This window comes from Panthera leo, chromosome B4 (assembly GCF_018350215.1).
Source record: "Panthera leo isolate Ple1 chromosome B4, P.leo_Ple1_pat1.1, whole genome shotgun sequence".
Classification (NCBI taxonomy): domain Eukaryota; kingdom Metazoa; phylum Chordata; class Mammalia; order Carnivora; family Felidae; genus Panthera; species Panthera leo.
The window spans coordinates 60170763-60191233 of NC_056685.1; the positions used below are offsets into that span (position 1 = coordinate 60170763).

A 20471-nucleotide genomic window follows, 5' to 3' on the forward strand; every position below is an offset into this window, starting at 1 on the left:
TATATGTAATTATTATCCTGTCGATTAGGTTCGCTGTTACATTCCTAGCTGTGAGGTTTTACAAAGGCAGTCATGGTTTTCCTCTAGTTCCTCCCATAATCTAATTTTTACCACAAATCAGATTATTTTGAAAGAATGATAAATCCTTTTTAAATTTTAAATACTACCATTTTATATACTACCATTCTGGGTTTACAGTATATAATTAGTTAGATTGTTACAAGTCTAGAGTTAAGAACAATAAAGTCACTAAGGAAAAAGACCAGGGCGCCTGGGTGGCTGAGTCGGTTGGGCGTCTGACTCTTGATTTCCGCTCAGGTTGTGATCTCATGGTTTGAAGCTTGAGCCCACTGTCAGCCTGCTTGGGATTCTCTCTCTCCTCTCTCTGCCCCTCCTTTGCTCGTGCTCTCTCTCTTAAAATAAAGAAAATAAACTAAAACAAAAAAAAAAAAAAAAAAAAAAAAAAAAGAAAGAAAAAGACAACCCAAAACCCAATGGGCAAATGATAGACAATATACAGAAGGGAAACTCAGGCTAGTCTATAAATATATAGGAAAGTATTCAACTCTGCTTATATTAGGGAAATGCAAATTAAAACAAGAATGAGATACCATTTCACACTCATCTGGATAGTAAAAACATTAAAAGTCTGATGAGGCTGTGGGAGAAACTGGCCTCTCTTCCACGTAAATTAATCTCTAACTCTTCTGGAGAGCAGTTTGTAGATACCAGTGAAGTGAAAAGTGCATGTGTCCTACAATCCGGCAATTCTACAACCAGTGTATTCCCTGGAGATTCTCCCTGACATGTGCACAACAGATTTGTGAAAGATGTTCGTTGCAGCATTGTTGTGGACAGTGAAAAGCTGCACACAAAATAAATGACCATTAGTAGACTGAATAAATATGGCATGATTAGGTGATGAATTATTTTACAGTTGTTAAAAGTCAGGAGCTCTATTCGTTTCAATAAGAAAATGTCGGAAACAGTGGAGTAATAAAGCCAGCTGTGGAATTACATGTACCATTTATGTAATTAAAAAAATATGTAAAAGGCTGTAAATTCATACATCAATATATATATATTTCATATATATATATATATATATTTCATATATATATATATATATATACATATATATATATACACTTCATATATATATGAAAACATGTTTTAAAAATAAGCTAGAACGTTACCCACCAAACCAAATCCATGATCATGGTTACTCAACAAAAAGGGAAAGGGGAATAAAATGGGATATGGAGGATGAAGAACACTTCCACATGTTTGTTGTTTTTTAAAAGACTTGAACTATCATGAAAAATATTAACAGTTGTCATTTCTGAATTGTAAATTCACTATTGTTTGTTCTTTGTCCCCTTTTAAAGAAAAAATTCCTGGAAAATAAAAGAGTGTCTTTTAGTGGGATGATGTTCTATTTTTGCTGGACTGAAGAGCGCTGAATATTTTTGGAACTTCAATTTGAAAGAATACATCCCATTTCTGGCGTGCTTACTCTGATTCATTTTCATAGTTCAGCATATTATCCTATTCTGGATGTTGAGTGGAGGATATCACTTCATGATCATCTCTGCTCTGATTTGACTTCACATACTTTCTACCTTAAAATCATTAGATGTCGTGAAACTTTTGCTAATGCAATGTAACTTTTTTTACTTGGCCCTAGAAACGGTTGGAGATATACTGGGTGGGTCATAAAATGTGAAAATCAGGCATAGGTTGTAGAGATGCGGAGAAAGCTTGAGGTGTTTCTAATACATGATACTTATTTTTCTTTATTTAGGTGACATGATGACATTGCTAATGAAAAAAGATACCTTGACAGAAGAGGAAACACAGTTCTACATTTCAGAGACTGTTCTGGCAATAGATGCAATCCACCAGTTGGGTTTCATCCATCGGGATATTAAACCAGACAACCTTTTATTGGATGCCAAGGCATGTGAATAAACTGGTGAAATATTGGGTTGCTGATTATTTTGTGGAGTAATAGAGCTGATTTTGTGATTGGAAATGGGCAACTACAATTTATGCCATCACTCAACTGTGTGATGTCATAGAATGATGTAATAGGACAGGACTCCGGAGTGAAATGACATCAAGGGAGTATGGCTATCTTTATCTTCTAACATTTTCTACTTTTAAAAATCATCATCATCAAATATTTTTAATTTTACATATCACCTATATGAATTTTAAGCTAAGAATGTTTATAATGATTGCATTTAAAAGAAAAATTTATAATAAGGCTTTCTTTCAAAGTTAATATAATCTTGATTTTACTAGTTATTTTTTTTTTTTAGGGTCATGTAAAATTATCTGATTTTGGTTTATGCACGGGATTAAAGAAAGCTCATAGGACTGAATTCTACAGAAACCTTACACACAACCCGCCAAGTGACTTCTGTAAGTTTGATTTTTTTTTTTTTTCAGGTTAACATAGTGTAGCTGGTTGTTAAGAACTAAAACTTCTCTCTCTCCCCTCACTCCTTAAACCAATGTATTTTACTTGTATATGTTTGAATTTGTTTTTTTGGTAGAGTTTTTCCCTCATGATTACAATTCTCTCTTGTTGACATTAGCATTTCAGAACATGAACTCCAAGAGGAAAGCAGAAACATGGAAGAAGAACAGGAGACAACTGGTAAGTCAGACATGTCTTTAAGAAAGGTTGCCCTAGTCCTCAAATTTCACTGGGGTTTCACTGGATCATTTTATATCTTCACAATGATTAGCACTTACTTTGTAGCAATGATAGAGCTTCTTCTGGAATCACGTAGTTCTCTTAGTTTCTGTGTAGCATTGCCTTGCCCTTAAAGTGACTGCTAATTTTAACTCTGTGATTTAACTTTATTTTATGGCTCATATCTCTTGTTAAGTCATCTGTTTACTAGTAATTAGCACTTTATATAAAACTCACTGACATGAGTGTGATTGTAGTGAATGCCTTGTGTTTTCCATTTTTCATACTTGTTCTGAAATAACATATCAATTAGCATAAGTAAGGTCATTGTGTGTCTCTAAGAACTTCTTTATAGATAAAGTAAATAGGAAGTTTGGCATGTTAACAGTATTGCAATAAAGCAGATAAAATAAAATTAGAGAGCAGACTTTACTACAGATAAACTCCAATACTTTTTTTAATGGAAGTTGGATAAAACTGTGTTTACCCAAACTATTTCTCCTTTATTACTTAGCAAATATAAGAATTGTTTGTGCCCTTTCCTCTTTCCCTTTATGCTATTAACTAGGTCCATAAACATTCTCAGGGTTAGGAATGTGCCTTTTGACTTTGTTTTCCTGATTTCTTATACAATGCCTGCCCATATAGACACTCTGTAAATATTTGTTAAATTCAACCCAATGATGACAAGGAAACTAATTCAGTATTTTCTCTGAGTATTGGGTAAGGCAAATAGACTGAAAGGTCTGATACCCTCTCAAACCAATAAAATGACCTGTGTATGATTGAGCTCATTCTATCATTGGCCCACGTAGTTAATTGCAAGTTTTCTGTGTTTGTAAAAGCATTTCAGTGTTTTTAAAAGCTTTAAAAAAAATTTTTTTTTTTTTTAATATTTGGAGCTGTGAATTAATCACAAAAACTTCCTTCTACTTTTAAATGTGCCGCTTTCAGATCAGATTTTACAACTGAGAGAAGAATTGCAGTATTTCCTACTTTTAAGGGGAAAAATGAATAGTGCTTAAAAATATGGTGGGAATTCTACTTACAGAGCGTTCACAGGTGATTACTGCTGTACATGTTTTATAATTCTCATGGCCATCATCATGACTTCTATCAATGTTTATTTACCAAGGGAGAAGTAGAGGGGACTCAGTATTTGGGGCAGGAAATTCTTTAAATCCTGTATCCTACCCTCCCATCCCCTCCCCAACCCCTCTCTGCTGCCCCCTTCCAACTAAATGCCAGTCAGCAACCCCCATCAGGTCATTGGAATGATGAAATCTGCTGTCACACGTTTTCAAATAGTCCCTAGCATTCTGCCCTTAGTTGAGAACTACTGCCTTAAAGAAATTGTCTTTGTAACATTTTATATGAATTAAGAATGAAATGCCCTGGAATTAGGTTTATAATGAAAAGACTGGATGTTTTATATATGTAGCTGGTTGCACTTTACAAAGCACACTCCTTTTCTTGTTTCGTCCTCCTATCAATGGAGTTAGGACAGGTATTATTACTCCCATTTTCTGTAAGCAGAAGCTGAGGCTCAGACAGGTTGAATAACTTGCTTGAGAACACATCAGCGGTGAGTGGGGAACCCAGGCCCACTGGGCTCAACCTCCTTATTCTTTTTGAAATGGATTTTAACCTTAAAAATAAAACAATTACTTTACCAGCAAAAATGGATTATTTGAGAATAACAGAGAATTGCAATTTGAGACATACAAGCTATGGCGAAACCATTGGCCAGTCCAGCAAAGAAAAGGAATGGTATTTTAAGAGAAGGACGAGGATTTGGAAGGGGTTGTTTTGAGCAAAAGTCCATTGGAAAAGAGCAAGAGTTCAAGGTGGTGAAGGTTTCTCCTTGGCGGAGTTGCAGGGCAAGTTTTCTCATAGGAGATGTAGTATCCTCTCTTCACTGTTAGGGCTGTGATTGAGGATTCTTCTGATGGGATCTGTAATTGACAGCGGGTAGTATAGCTCCCCCTTCTAGTATCCCAAGTCTGCTTTAGTGAGCTCTCCCTTTCTCTCCCTTTACTAATTTCCACAGGATTTATGGCTAAATATATAAATAACTTCATTGAGCTTCTTGGGAGGGCAGAAGTCATATCTTAAATAACATATTATCTGGCTTGGTTCCTATCACTAAGCTTTCTACATGATAAACATGCAAAACAAGTATTAAATGAAAAATTAACTTCTGTATATATTGCTTTTTCCAGTAGTGAGCCATTCTCAGATCTTTCAAAAAATATTTAAGTGTGCTGGTTTGATAAGCTCTTCCTTTGCAGGCATATTCCACAGTTGGGACACCAGATTACATTGCTCCAGAAGTATTTATGCAGACTGGTTACAACAAATTGTGTGACTGGTGGTCTTTGGGAGTGATTATGTATGAAATGCTAATAGGTATGTTTTACCATCTGCTTATGTACATACTGTATAAATTTCTGTGAGTGCCCCTGATTAAACATACTGCTGATATCATGGGCTAAAATATCTGAACTCTTTGAAACCAATTTTTTACATCCCCCAATGTTAAATACATGATAAATACCAGTGAGCTCTGTAGGGATTCAGGAAGAGGGTATGTAACCAGAATTCCCCTGTATCAAAATTATATCTGCATGGCCTTTCAGGTAAAGGGGGCAGTGCTTTAAATCCTTTATTTTATTGCCTTTATTAGCAATTTGATTACAAATTGATGAATGGGGACATTTTTTACTATTGAATAGAGCACTTAGGACTGTTGTGTTTCTTGTGGCACATATGTAGTAGGTATAGAATATTTGATAATAAAAGCTGATAAAACTTTTGTTTTCTCTGATATGTAGGATATCCACCTTTCTGCTCTGAAACTCCTCAAGAAACATATAGAAAAGTGATGAACTGGAAAGAAACTTTGGTATTTCCTCCAGAGGTTCCTATATCTGAGAAAGCCAAGGACTTAATTCTTAGGTTAGTGGTTAATTCCTTAGAGGAGTTTGTCATAGTTTAAATCATCACAGGTACCTAAAAGATTAAATCTCATTTTACTTTTGTGGGAAGAAAAGGATCACCGTTGATCTATACAGTCAAAGAGATCAATAAAGAAATGGTGTTTTTTTTTAAAACTGCAAACAATTGGGGCGCCTGGGTGGCTCAGTCGGTTGAGCGTCCGACTTCAGCTCAGGTCACGATCTTGCGGTCTGCGAGTTTGAGCCCCGCGTCAGGCTCTGGGCTGATGGCTCAGAGCCTGGAGCCTGCTTCCGATTCTGTGTCTCCCTCTCTCTCTGCCCCTCCCCCGTTCATGCTGTGTCTCTCTCTGTCTCAAAAATAAATAAACGTTAAAAAAAAAAATTAAAAAAAAAAAAACTGCAAACAATTAAAAGGAAGCATGCAGCAAAAACAGTAAGAGTTAAGAAGATTGGAAGGGGGTGGGGGGCCTGGGTGGCTCAGTAGGTTAACTTGGTTTTGGCTCAGGTCATGGTTGAGCCCTGAGTTGAGCTCTACGCTGAGAGCACGGATCCTGCTGGGGATTCTCTCTCCCTCTCTCTCTCTCTGCCCCTCCCAGTACATGCTCATTCCCTCTCTCAAAATAAATAAATAAACTTAAAAAAAAAAAAAAAAAAAAGGAGGGAAGAAGACTTGTATTGTTTCAAAGGTCACTCCTGTTGGAATGCAGTGACGCTATCTCATTAAAGAGAAAAGGGGAAGAAAATTGCTACTTTATATCATGAGTCTATGTAGGAAATTGTTTCTAAGCAAAGGATTTCATTCTGTTTCTCAACTAAGATGAAGTATTTGGTACTGTTGTGAATGGCTCCAAGAAATATAAATTGGGACAACCTATGACAACAGCTAATTGACAGCATATTATAAAAAAAAAATCTTTAAACTGTATATGAGCTTTGACCCAGTAATTCTAAGAATTTTGCTTGTGCAGATGATGTGTGTAAAGATTTAGGTAGAATATGTTTATCATGATAGGTTTTTAGTAATGAAAACTTGAAAACCACCGAAGTATTCAATAATAGTGGACCGGCTACATAGAGTGTAATATTTCTATATGCAAATTTTAGAAAATGAAGTCAAGAAAGAATATTTAATAGTTTTGGGAAGTTTTCTCAGTATATTAAGTGAAAATATATAGCCCTAAAACAGTGACTACTATACTAACATATTTTAAAAATCGTAATAAAAGACTAAAAGGAAATGGTTTCACACTGTTTACAGTAAGTTATCTCTGTACGGTGCAATTACAGAGGATTTCTATTTTCTCCCACATTTCCCACAATAAACAGCTAACTTCAGTAAACTGAGAAGAAAAATAAGTGTTTGAAAAAATGCAAATAGAGTACTTTAGATGTAATTTGCATACCATCATTTCTCTGTTTCCATTTTCTAGATTTTGTATTGATTCTGAAAACAGAATTGGAAATAGTGGAGTTGAAGAAATAAAAGGTCATCCTTTTTTTGAAGGTGTAGACTGGGGGCACATCAGGTATGTTCATAGGCTGTGAGTGGGAGAGGTCTTAGTAAAAACGGGTTTTGGTTTTTTTTTTTACTGGATTTACCAATCAATTTGTCTTTGGTTCTACTAGATTAAATACAAGAGGTAACACGGTTATAATGTTGTTAAATCAGTGTTTTCTGGGTTATATGGGGTGAGACTTTCCTGATGATAGCTAAATGACTCATTTTAGCTAATGTCCACTTTAAGGGGAAAACCACATATTGTGCATCTGTTTCAACTTTTGTATTCAGAGTTACGTGATACAGGCTGATGTTAGCACAACAGAGACGTATTTATATTTCACACTACAACCCCTCATTTTTGTCCTATTACATCACACTGTATACTGTACCTCTCTCTAATATACCATTTTCTTTATGAAGTTATAAGAAGATACAGTGCCTTTTTTAAACATTGTGGGCAAAAGTGAAATGAAACAAGTAACTTGTAAGAATTTGCTTGTAGTAGGGGCATCTGGATGGCTCAGTCGGTTAAGCGTCTGACTTCGGCTCAGGTCACGATCTTACCATTGGTGGGTTCGAGACCCGTGTCGGGCTCTGTGCTGACAGCTCAGAGCCTGGAGCCTGCTTCGGACTCTGTGTCTCCCTCTCTTTGCCCCTCCCCAACTTGTGCTCTCTCTCTCTCTCTCTCTCTCAGTCTCTCTCAAAAATAAACAAACGTTAAAAAAAAAAAAAAAAAAGAATTTGCTTGAAGTTGTTCATTGTGAGCATTGGTCTTTATTCAATTAATGGCCAAACCACCTTCAGTAGTTCTGGACTGTTCTCCACACAGTGACAATTTAAGAACATAAATCTGATCGTGCTGTTCTCTTCCTTCCCTTTGCACTTAGAATAAAATTCAGGATCCTTAACTGCTTTCAGGACTGTGGGGTGTGGCTCTTTCCTCATCTGTAGCAGTGGCATCTAGTGTGGTGTTTCCCACTCCTCCCACCTCAGGGCTTTGTCAGTTGCACTTCATTCTACTGAAATGCTCTTCTCTCTTCCCTGTTCCTGTCCCTACTCCTGCCCTGCTGGGCCAGCTCCTTTTCATCTCTTAAGACAGCTTCTGTGTCACTTCAGGCAGATCTTCGCTGGAACTCCTACAATGTGCTAGGCATAATAACTGTAATAATAACTAGTGGTTTTTGATCACTTATTGTATGTCCAGCACTATTCTAAGTACTTTTGTGCTTTTTTAATCTTTTTTTTTTTTTAATATAATTTATTGTCAAGTTGGATAACATACAGTGTGTAAAGTGTGTTCTTGGTTTTGGGGTAGATTCCCATGATTCATCACTTACAGACAACACCCAGTGCTCATCCCAACAAGTGCCCTCCTCAGTGCCCATCACCATTTTCCCCGCCTCCCCCACCCCCCATAACCCTCGGTTTGTTCTCTGTATTTAAGAGTCTCTTATGGTTTGCCTCCCTCCCTCTCTGTTTGTAACTATTTTGTCTCCCTTCCCTTCCCCCATGGTCTTCTGTTAAGTTTCTTAAGTTCCACATATGAGTGAAAACATATGATATCTGTCTTTCTCTAACTGACTTATTTTACTTAGCATAATACCCTCTGGTTCCATCCACATTGCTACAAATGGCAGGATTTCATTCTTTCTCATTGGCAAGTAGTATTCCATTGTATATATAAACCACATCTTCTTTATTCATTCATCAGTTGATGGACATTTAGGTTCTTTCCATACTTTGGCTATTGTTGAAAGCGCTGCTATAAACATTGGGGTACAAGTGCCCCTATGCATCAGCACTCCTGTATCCCTTGGGTAAATTCCTAGTAGTGCTGTTGCTTGGTCGTAGGGTAGTTCTATTTTTAATTTTTTGAGGAACCTCCACTCTGTTTTCCGGAGCAGCTGCACCAGTTTGCATTCCCACCAACGGTGCAGGAGGGTTCCTGTTTCTCCACATCCTCACCAGCATCTGTTGTTTTCTGAGTTGTTAATTTTTGTGCACTTTTAATCTTATCCTCATAGTAAATCTTATAAAATAGGTACTATTATTATCATGTCTATTTTACAACTGAGGAAACTAAGGCATGGAGAGGTAATTTGCCTTCGGTGCCACAGGTAATAAATAATCTAGCAAGAATTTCCTAACTAGAGTTGGACCAAGGTAGTTTGATTTAGGAGTCCTGGTTCTTCTTCTTCACTGCTGTGCCGCATTATTCTGTGCCTACCTCATCTCACTGAACAGAAGTAGGATTCCCCCCTTTTTACAGTTGGAAGGACACTTAGAGACCACTAGTCCAATCTCTTACCTTGACAGTAAGGAAATAGTTGTAGAGCAGGGACTTGTCTGTCTAAGGTCACGCAGCTAGTTAATGACAAGAGATTAGGACACCAAAGTCTATGGTTCTTTTCACTAAACTAATATAAATTTATTAATTTACCACATTAACTATGAATAACTTAGAATGATTCTGGGAAAAATATATTTTTACATAACAGGCTTTGTTAACTTAGCACCTAATACATCGAGTCAAGTGTTTGTTGAAAAAAATAGAAATGGATATTTCCAATAGAAATGGATAGCTTCATTTAGCTATTTCTGTACTTAAACATTTTTATCATGATAAGGCATTTTCATGACTAATTTTTTTTAACCTGATGTCCTTGATTCCCTTAAAATTTATATGGTTTTGGATTTAGATTTCATCACACATGTCTAGTCCTTTGACCTTATGAGCCTCTTAATTTCCCAAAAGTGCTTTTTTTCCCCCCAAATATCTTTTTTTTAAAATAATCTTTACACCCAGTGTGGGGTTCGAACTCATGACCCCAAGATCAAGAGTCACATGCTCCACTGACTGAGCCAGCCAGGTGCCCCCCTCTACACATGACTTTTAACGTATGGATCCTCTACTAGAAGAATCCTGTTTCTGAATTACTTAGATAGAATCCAGTACCCACAATGTCCAGCATACTTTATACAATTATAAAATCATTTGGACAAAATCTCTTCTGTTCTAACTTTCCCTTTCTTTACCTCTTATTTTTCTACTTAAATAAAAAAACAGCATGAGAAAGTCTGGGTACAAAGAAATGAAACTCCAAGTAAATGGTAATGTTTTAATAAAATACCATACTCAACTATGAAATCCACTTAACAGTGTTCAAGGCCACGATAAATTTCCTTGGCTCTTCTGATAGCTACAGAATAGCATGCAGAATTTGCAAGTAGAGTTATTTTTTGGAAAATCAAGAGTTCAGGAAAATTTACCATGCTACTTGATACTTTTTTGTAGGGAAAGGCCAGCAGCAATCCCTATAGAAATCAAAAGCATTGATGATACTTCAAATTTTGATGACTTTCCTGAATCTGATATTTTACAACCAGGTAAGATACTGTAACACAACTAACACTGATAACAGTTGATGAAGATGCTGCCATTTTCACTAATGAAATTCCTTTGCTCTTGGTTAATTTTCCTATCTTTCTAGTGCCAAACACCACAGAACCGGACTACAAATCCAAAGACTGGGTTTTTCTCAATTATACCTATAAAAGGTTTGAAGGGTTGACTCAGCGTGGCTCTATCCCCACCTACATGAAAGCGGGGAAATTATGAACGCAGATCACATTCGCCCACAACCAAGAGAACTCAGGTAGCTGCATCACCAGGCTTGCTTGGCGTAGATAACAAGACACTGAAATACTCCCGGACAGTGGTGCTTCTGAGCACAAGAGGAAATTCTACAGGATTAGGATTTCTGAGACTACTACAGGAATTGGTTGGCAGTGCCAGCTGGCTTTTTTTTTTTTAATATTTTATTATTTTTGTTAACTTTATTATATGAAGGTACTGGAATAAAAGAAACGTACATCCCTCTGTAACTGCACTGCCTACATGCGTATTAAGGTCCATTCTGCCTGTGTGTGCTGTGGCTTTTGTACTGTAACACCTCTAATCGATTCAGGAGAAACATATCATTCAAAGCAGCGTAGGCTAACCTGTAGGTAGCACCACAGTATCGCTGTTCTACTGCAAATCTTATGGGTCTAGATAATCACAAAAAAAAGCCATCTTCCATAGTTGGTGTTCAAATACTTGCCCTATTGGTTTGGACATATGTAGAATGAATATATCTGAAGACAATTTCTGTAATGGTCTTAAGAAATTTTAGAAAGGAAATACACTGGTTCTTTAAAAAATAGACTTTATCATCATGTTATTTCACAAACTCCACAGTTGGGAGTGACAGGTTTATAAGAAGGAGGAAGTTTAACACCTTCACTCAAGCACTCCACTAATATATTTACTTTGCATTCAGAAATACTGATGACCTTTATATACGTAGTCTGTATATTCATAGGGAGATGTACTGTATTATATGAAATGTAAAGTTGCTTTTCTTGTGACAAAAGGACTTCTTTTTTAACAAGAGGACATGGCATTATTTTGATTTGATTATGGTGAGTTGAATTTAAGAAACGACCATGAAGGCTGCTTGTAGAACTGGTGTATTTTTATTAAACTATTTTTTTAAATGTCAATCTTCTGATCATGTAAATGGACTTACGAAGAACAAAGACCTGTTTACTTTGGTTTTCTAGAAAGTTGTTACATATCATGGCCGGTTAACTTTTATTTCTTTTGGTGAAAAATTTTTCCTTTGATAGTACTTGTATTATTGTGCCATTATTTTCTTACACTCCAAATGTACCAAAGATCCTGAACAGAGTGGGTGTTCACCACCGAGTAGATTTTCCTTTCCTATGGGAATGCCATATTCGGACACGACAGATCTTTGATAGAGGTCAAGCTTATTCAAGGGCAATATTGTTCATGTTCAGCTACATCACTGTGGTTAACGTAAGTGAAATTAAGGAAGTAAACACAGGTGGGGCAGAGGGCGGGTTGTGAGGAGAGGATGGGGGGGTGCCTTCAGCATCAAATTCTTCAGCTATTTCCCTAAGAATGAAATAATCTTTTCTAGCTCAACGCTTTAATTCTAAAATGACTCTCTGAGGTTCTGGTTTCAAAAGTACTAGTTGAGGAGCAACATTTTATCAAAGAATGGCCTAACATTTGTCTTAACTGTTAATTGATAAGTTTTTTTTTTTTTAAAGATATAGCAATTACAACCATTACAAATTATCTGTGATCAAAATCTAAAATGATGACTTATTTGTAGGTGTGTTCTTCTTGATGGGGAAGCACTGTATAGCATCATTACGTACATCTACAGAAGCTTTTATAAACGTTGCTGCGAGGTAGCTCCACAGTGTTTCAGCAGGGCCATCCTGGGGTTTGGGTTTTGTTTTTTTTTCCTCCACCTAGTCTCTCTCTTTCCTTCTTCCTTCCTTCCTTCCTTCCTTCCTTCCTTCCTTCCTTCCTTCCTTCCTAGTATTTGTTTGGTACTTACTATGTGTTCATCTAATAGTTCATCTCCATTTTTCTTGTTTGGATCATGTGGCTGAGTAGGAGAGAACTATTACAATTCTGGGGTTATCTCAATTTGACCAACTCTGGTCAAATTATATTATAACCACATCTGATTTTTAAAACTCTGTAACTTCTCACTTTTATAAGATTTTCTCACCCCACCTCATCCCCCCTCCCCCCCCTTTTTTTTTACAGACTGTTTTGCTAGTGTGATAGTGAATGAGTAAGATAGGAGGAAATTACATCACTCTCTAGTTGTAATATAGTAATTATTTCAGTATAGAAAAGTGTCATTAATTCAAGTTGACAGAGAGAGAGAGCTGAAGTTTACTATTTAATCGAGTAAGAGTAGAGCATTTTGGTTTCTATCTCCCTCATTTTTCTTAGCAGTAAGAACTTGGAAATAGTTATGGTTTCTTGGCAGTGGAAGGGCAGTTCTGGAAAGTTTACTTTGTTTAGAGTCTCATTATTCCCTGGAGTTGACAGAGTGATTCACAATCTTTGGGGTTTCCTCCTTGTCAAAAGCATTTCTTAAGTGCCTATCTAAAAGCAATTAAAGACTGTGTCTGCCCTTTGGAAGCTAAGAATTTGATTCATGATGCAAATTAGCTAGATAATTTGCAAAGTACCCCTCAGATTGAAGTTTCTCTATTATACACTTAACCATATTTCAGGTGAACCATTTAATTTAAATGACAAACCCAATCTAATCAACTGGGCATAATGACATTTTCTTTAAATTAGACTCTATTTTGAATTAAAGAGTTTTATTATAAACTGTGTGTTTTTGGTTTTTCTAAGTATATAGAAAGCTTGTATAATTCAGATTTATTGATTTCCTGATTTAATGTAGACTTTGACTTTTTTATTAAAAAAAACCTTTGTATTAAAGCAAGTTATGTTATTTTTCTTTTATGCTTTTCTTATGAACATAGCTTTAAAGTCTTTAAATTCATTGGAGCATAGTGCTATCTGAAAACAAGGAATTTCTTATCAATCAACCTTTTCTGAATGGAATGTATAGCCGATTTAATAAGCTATTAGTTGAATGGAAAATAACACGTGGAATACTCAAAACTTTTTTGGTTGCTAAGGCTTAAGATAGGGTATCATTTATTTCCATAATAGAATACTCTTTCTGTTTTTAAAACATCTATATATCTTCGTGTAAATCTGTGAATTTAAATTAAGTTCATTTATTTTTGGTGTTTTATTGTAGACAACCATGAAACGATCAAGCAGTATCTACCGGTTAGAAGAACTGGTGATTTTTCTTTGGATGATCTATAAATTAATGAATTGAGATTTGAATCAGCAGAGAGACCCCCTAGCATCTAAACACATTCTCTCTGAGTTGTTAAGGTCCAGAACATTCAGAACAACTGTTTTTCTATAACCATGACTATTTCCTCTTGTCTTTATTTCACATTTATTTTCTCTTTAGAAGTGCACTTATTTCTGAAAAGTTTTAATGAAACAAACACTTAGAACAAACGTAAATACAAAACACTTGGGACTACTAGATATATTTTAGATTTGTATGAAAAAAATGTGAGGGCATATTGCTACTTTAAGAAGAAATTGAAGTAATAAAAATAGATCTTAGTTATTTTTTAAAAGCAATATAAATTATTCAGCATTTGTCTTGAAAAATAATCATTGGGCTCTCAAGTTCTGTGTTTAGATACTGAGTTTCACAAAAATGTTTTGGTGGCATCAGGCTTTTTTCATTGAAGGTAAGAAAAGAATAAAAACTATGTTTATAATATTTCTATTGATGAGGTGTTTTGGTTTTATTTTCAAGTTTTGAGACAGGTGTTATTCAAAATTCAAGAAACTATTTTGTAAATATGTGTAACTTTTCCACTTAAATATCACATCGAGAACAAAATGAATATTTGAAGTTTCAACTGCGTTATGTTTGAACAATCAAAGTAGTCGTACAGGTTTGTATACAACTACCCCACCTAGCCAAAATTAGTTTGCAAGCAGAATTGAAATTGAAAATGCCTCAAAATTAAATTTAAAATGTCTCAAAATAGCATGGAAACTAGTGATGTAAGTAGCCCAAGTACCCAGGTACCATGACATCCTGTCCTGTGGGTGGTGATGATACTCCTTCCACTGAGCTCAGAGGGAGCCTGTCAGAATCCTGCTGATCCTAATTGTGCTCCTTCCTGACTTACATCATTCAATAATGCCGTTGTGAAGACAAAACAGTGAAATAACTGAATGTGAAAATTTGGACGTTGGAGCAAACTTGGAGACTAAGTGCATCTTCTTTCAAGAGCATCTTCTGATAAAGGGAACTCACATTTGTATACAAAGTACTGTCACTAACATTATTTTGGTTTTTACGACCACCCTGAAATACACATAATTATGATTTTATAGATGACGAACATGAGGCTGAGCATGACTTAACTCAAACCCAGGTAATAAATTGCTCGTGAACCCAAGTCCAGAGCTCCTTCACTCCCCCCAGTCATACAGCATGCCTCATTGACAAATTACCTCATGTGCTTCTAGACCTCAGAAAAATACATGGGAAGCTAGTGACAGACTTGTCACTTTGGGTACTTTAGACTGCAAGTGCCAGAAGATGCAAGTCAAGACGGCCTTAAAAATAAGGAAAATTATCTCATGTAACATGAAGACACAAGATAGGAAGCTTCCAGGGTAGTCAATGTGGCATCTGAAAATATCAAGAGCACAGGTTCTTTCCATTTTTCTACTTTGTTAGTAGTGTTAGCTTTGTCCTTGGTCTTGTTTTTCAGAAAGGCTAAATGGCTATACAAGGACCCTAAGCATCAAATCGTTCTACAACACATAAGTCCCTAGAAACTACTTGGGGCACCTGGGTGGCTCAGTTGGTTGAGCACCTGACTCTTGATTTCAGCTCACATCATGATCTCCTGGTTCATGGGATTGAGCCCCACGTCGGGCTTCACGCTGGCAGTGCAGAACCTGCTTGGAATTCTCTCTCTGCCTCTCCCCAGCTCGTGCATGCACACTCTCTCAAGATAAATAAACTTAAAAAAAAAAAAAACTACTTCTTGCACCCTCTTTTTAAAATAAAGGACAATCTTTTCTAGAAGCATTCTAAGCAATGTAACCCCCACATTTTATTGGTCATGATTATGTCATCCATCTGTTCCTGATGACTGACTTAAAACTGATCAGGATTCACATCCCTGGTACCAGGGTGAGGCTTACCTAAAGCCCATGGCCACCTGATACCAGAACCAACTGGACTTCTTTTACCAAGCTCCAAGATAATCAAAAGGGTACCATACATGTTTATAGCAATGGTGCTCACCTTAAGCCACTGTACCTGGATGTTCTTGCTTGTTCTCCCATTGCTACATATGAACTGAAAGCTGATCCATTAACATGTCTCCTGGCCCATCAGAAACAGCAGTGCTAAGTACCACTGTGTAGATCACAGCTCAGCTACTATAATCTCAGGTTTCCTGTCCATTGGAGAACCAGGCATAGGGGCGGGTCTCTGGACCTCATACAAACAGAATAGATGTATGCATGGCCCAGTGACCAGGGGTTGGTCTGTTTAGTGCTTTTGCCATCCCTCCCAGCTCCTAATCATCTCTTCATTGGTCCATCTCCCCCTCTGCTGTTAATATCAGTAATAGAGATGCTCATCAATGTACTTCCCCAAGATCCAACCAGGAGTGGGGTGGCCTAATTAATTTTGGCTCAACTGCCTTGTCTAACCTGGGTAGAGGGGCTTTGACTAATAGAAATCAAAACATTCCTCAGGTGAGCTTGTGCTAACTACCACAATATTTCTCTCAATTACCTTACTGTTCATATTAAAATGTTCCTTATGAACCCCTTGAACATAGGATGACTTCTCCGAACAGAGGAACCCATAACAGGAAAGGAAAACTGTCCTTTTCCTTTCTTGTCCTCTTGGGTAAGATAATCATGAATAGAACTTGAAGATCACTCCTATCCAATTCCATACAATATGAGAAGGACTGAGGAGGATCAGGGATACCATACTTCAGAGTGTTCAAAACCTGCAAACGTAAAACTTAGTTCAGCTTTTGACACTTATCACACACATACAAACATAATCTCTAAGGGAAAAATAACATTAAGCAGTAACTCCAATGTATAAAGAGCTGTCCACACAACCACGCTTGCCCCTTTTTGTATTTTTCTTAGAATTTTAGTTTATTGCTACTTCTGGTCTCTGGCTAGTAGGAATACATATACAACTTACCCCACCACAACCTAGGCTTAGGAAAATGGATTTTTGACAAGTTGAAGCCATATTTCTTGAAGTAGAGTAGTCAAAACATCTCAACTAGGGAGCTTATCCGAAACAAGGATTTAGAACTACTAACTCAGCATCTCTAGGGGCAGGTCTGAAATTCTGCACATTATCATGAACATCCAACTTTGGGAACCACTGAGCTAAGGACGCTGGTTGGGCTTTTCCAAAATGAAATAATACCCACCTGACCAATTGCTGTGAGAATATCTAAATGACATGATGGATGCACAGTGGGTGAAGTACAAGTCGGTGCTTTACAGCAGAACCTGGTCCACGGCAGCGCTCTATAAATTGTTTGTGAACAAGTGCATTAAATAACTGCATGTTGTGGGCAGCCCTACTTTCCACCTAAGGCTGATCGCTACATGTTCCCATTTTTAATAACAGAAGTCAACTCCAAAAGCATTGAAAAGGAGAGTAGGCTTCACTAAAGTTGCTACTTTCCAGGGCAATAATGTAAGAGGTTTTCATTACACAGTGAAGTTCCCTTAATACCCTTTTAAAAGATTTTTCTCAAATTTCTCCGTGGCAGGTGCCGCTGCCTCCTTTCCCCTTTCTCATGAGTATACCCTCCTGCACTTACCTTCTTGGCTTCCTTTCCCCTTCATAAGCCAAGCTCAAGCTATCTTCTCCACACCAGATGCCCACAGTGGGCCCATCTACTCCTCTAAACACATTTGGCCTCCCTGTTTCTCCCAGCTGCGCTCCCACTCATCAACCTGCTTAGCAAAAACAAGAATCTTCCCCAGTATTGACCCTCCATAGAATGCTGGGGGGGCGGGGGAGGGAGGGTGACAGGGAAGAAAAGGTAGTGGGCTTTTTTGTTTTTTAATTTTGAAAGAGAGATAGAGAGAAAGCAGGGGAGGGGCAGAGAAGGGAGAGAGAGAAAATCTTAAGCAGGCTCCACACTGTCAGTGCAGAGCCCGATGCAGAGCTCAAACTCAGGAACCTGGAGATCATGACCTGAGTTAACGCTTAACCAACTGAGCCACCCAGGCGCCCTCCAAGAGTAGTTTCAAATGATAATAATGTAATTATTTTCTCCAGTCACTTAGGAGCTCATTAATGGGTAGTTACTTTAATATTTATGCATCATTGGTAATAGTAGCTTTAGTGTAACTACACTCAAGCAGGTGGATTTTTCTTTCTTTTTTTTTTCTTTCTTCATTTTTCCTTCTTTTCTGCCTCCTAAACCAACTAAAATATCTACATGGTCTTAAGGAACCCTCAAACTAAATCACATAGTTACAAAAAATATAAATTACATTGTTACAATCCCATCAGGAGGTTGCCAAGTATAGGAATTTATAGAGGCAGTGGTTACAAATCCCAGTATGGTTCTTGCCTGAGTACTTGGCAGTGAAGCAAAATTAACCAGCCAACTAAGGTCACCCTAGGATTAGCAATGATTCCTGAAGAGCAATGTTGTCCCTGGGCTTTGGGTGAGAAAACGTCATTGACCATAAGGAACTATATATATATATATTTATATCACATCACGTGTTCTGCAAGTTATGTTTCAAATCATTTCTCCCACATTTTGCCCAAGGATTTAAAAAACCACTGTTTGGAAATGAGAGATTACCTTCCCATTCATTTCTCAAGATACAAGTTTTCTACCTCTGTCTTATCCTATGAGTTGTAATATAACTATTCTTTAAAAAAAAGTCCTAGAACGGAAAGCTCTGGAGCATAAAGAAAAAGTAGCCAGTAGGACTTAAACTTGAACATTAAGGGGAATGCCCGTTAAGCTTGAAGAGTGATTTGCTGCCACAGAATCCTGTATGTTCTCCTTGAGCATTACTTCCTGCTATCATATTTAGGTTCTGGCTTCCTTTTCTTTGGCTTTCAGGCTTTGGGTGAAAGTGAATCATCATTTCTAAGAAATGAGGACTGCAGTGATTCACCGGCAAGTGTATTGGGTACCATAGTATGAACTCCTAGGAAGATGTGACTTTTACAGTCTGGCTTCTCCCATCTACTGAGTGATCCTGGCCCAAATGCTCATCTGTGAGCCTGTGCTTGCCTACTGATAAGACAACATTGACAGCTGTCCAGCCACCTCACAAAGGTTGTTGTGAGGCTCACATGAGATGACAAAGGGAAAAACACTTTGTCCTCAAGACAATATATAGTCTGTACTGTACATTTTCACCAGGGCCCTAAAATTCTGTTTCACCTTTAAGGTGACATTTAACCCATGCCTGGGTGTTAGAATGCCTCCCCACTTGGTAGACCATCTCCAGACTGTATATGTATCTGGAAAGCCAGGGTTTGAACATATTCACGGACACCTGGGCCAGATTTAAGACTCCTCTGTGGAATTCCACAGGCTCCTCTGTGGAATTTTTCTTTTTGAGCGGCCAGCGGAAGCTGGTGGATTCAGGTAGAGTTCCAAGTCAAAGCTGGGACTGAGATGTTTCAAGAGTGGTTTTGATTAGGGAAGTGCCTTGGAGTGTGTTACCGAGGGCAGCGGACTTTTCCCAGCATCGACTTGCACCTCCAGCAGCGTAAAATCCCAGTCCGCCCTTAAGAGGGCAGCAGTTTCCTCTGGTCCTGCCTACTGCCCGGGAACCTTGTTCCAACCCCGTTGCCCTGGTTTAGTCCCAAGTAGCCCTCAGGACGCATATGCAGCTAGTTAAGACGCTATAATGAAGACTGCTGGTGGGAAAAGTAGTAGATTTAGGCTGGTTGACACAAAGCGTTTGTGTTTTCTCTGCTGTTCCTTTCCTCCATCCCCCCGCCCCAACCTCTACTAGACAAACTGTAACCCAGGCACGGGTCTAGGAATCAGAGGGCGCGGAGAGAAGCAGCGTCGTCCGCACAGGATGGAAGGTTGTCAAATGATCCCCAGAGGATCCTGCTTCTGGAGTTACCCAACCGTTGCAGGAGCCAAAACAGCTTCCTCGGCGACCCCTCTCTGTCATCGCACCCTTGTCTCTGCAGCGAAGCCCTTGCCTAGCCCTACTGTGTACCAGGGAAGTTTCTCTTCCAGCTCACCCACGGACCCCCAGGACCCCCACCTTGCAGCGATCTCCTTTTATCCTTTATCTTTGCCCCCAAGGGAAACAACTCCGACCCTCCCAACACTCAGACTGTTTTAACCTCTTTTTAAAAGCCAGTTTCCAGAAAGGCTCCAGGTGCAGCCTCGCCGGCCTTTGTGCGCCTGGCCTGCCGCCGCAGGGGTCGGGGGCGGTGCCACCGTGACTCCGCCCTGCGCCCGGCCCGGTTCTCCGGCTTGGAGCCCCGCGCAGCCGAGACCCGCGGGCAGGCCAGTCCCAGGCCGCGTGCTCTGCAGTCCGCGGCCGCCGCGCTACGAGCCCGCGCTGCTGCGCGCCCAGGCTGCAGAGCTCCCCCGGGGCCCTCGTCCCCGTTACGGTGCCGGCGCAGGGCGGGCCCAGTGCTCTCTATGCCGCCAGCCCCGGGGCTGCGGAGCCGGCCGGTTGGCTCCTGCGATGGCGGCGGAAGGGGAGGCTGCGGCGAGAGGTGAGGCTTCGGGCGGGCGACCCCAGGTGGGTGAACGGCGCCGGACGCGCGGGAGCATCCCTCGCCGCGCTGGGGGCGAGCGGTGG

General features: G+C 38.7%; 2 protein-coding genes across 3 annotated transcripts in view; both read left to right on the forward strand.

The window, feature by feature from the left end:
• Positions 1-11707, forward strand: part of STK38L (serine/threonine kinase 38 like) — an 82809-nt gene extending 71102 nt beyond the window's left edge. The window contains exons 7-14 of the mRNA XM_042946134.1: positions 1805-1959; positions 2325-2427; positions 2604-2665; positions 4996-5113; positions 5539-5662; positions 7092-7187; positions 10458-10549; positions 10654-11707. Coding sequence (XP_042802068.1) covers positions 1805-1959; positions 2325-2427; positions 2604-2665; positions 4996-5113; positions 5539-5662; positions 7092-7187; positions 10458-10549; positions 10654-10781 — 878 coding nt within the window. The 3' untranslated portion in view covers positions 10782-11707. The remainder of the gene's footprint in view (positions 1-1804; positions 1960-2324; positions 2428-2603; positions 2666-4995; positions 5114-5538; positions 5663-7091; positions 7188-10457; positions 10550-10653) is intronic.
• An 8437-nt stretch (positions 11708-20144) lies between these two features.
• ARNTL2 (aryl hydrocarbon receptor nuclear translocator like 2) overlaps positions 20145-20471 on the forward strand; it is a 121854-nt gene continuing 121527 nt past the window's right edge. For both annotated transcript variants that reach the window (XM_042946136.1, XM_042946137.1), the window contains exon 1: positions 20145-20385. In XM_042946136.1, the coding sequence (XP_042802070.1) occupies positions 20355-20385 (31 nt within the window). In that variant the 5' untranslated portion in view covers positions 20145-20354. The remainder of the gene's footprint in view (positions 20386-20471) is intronic.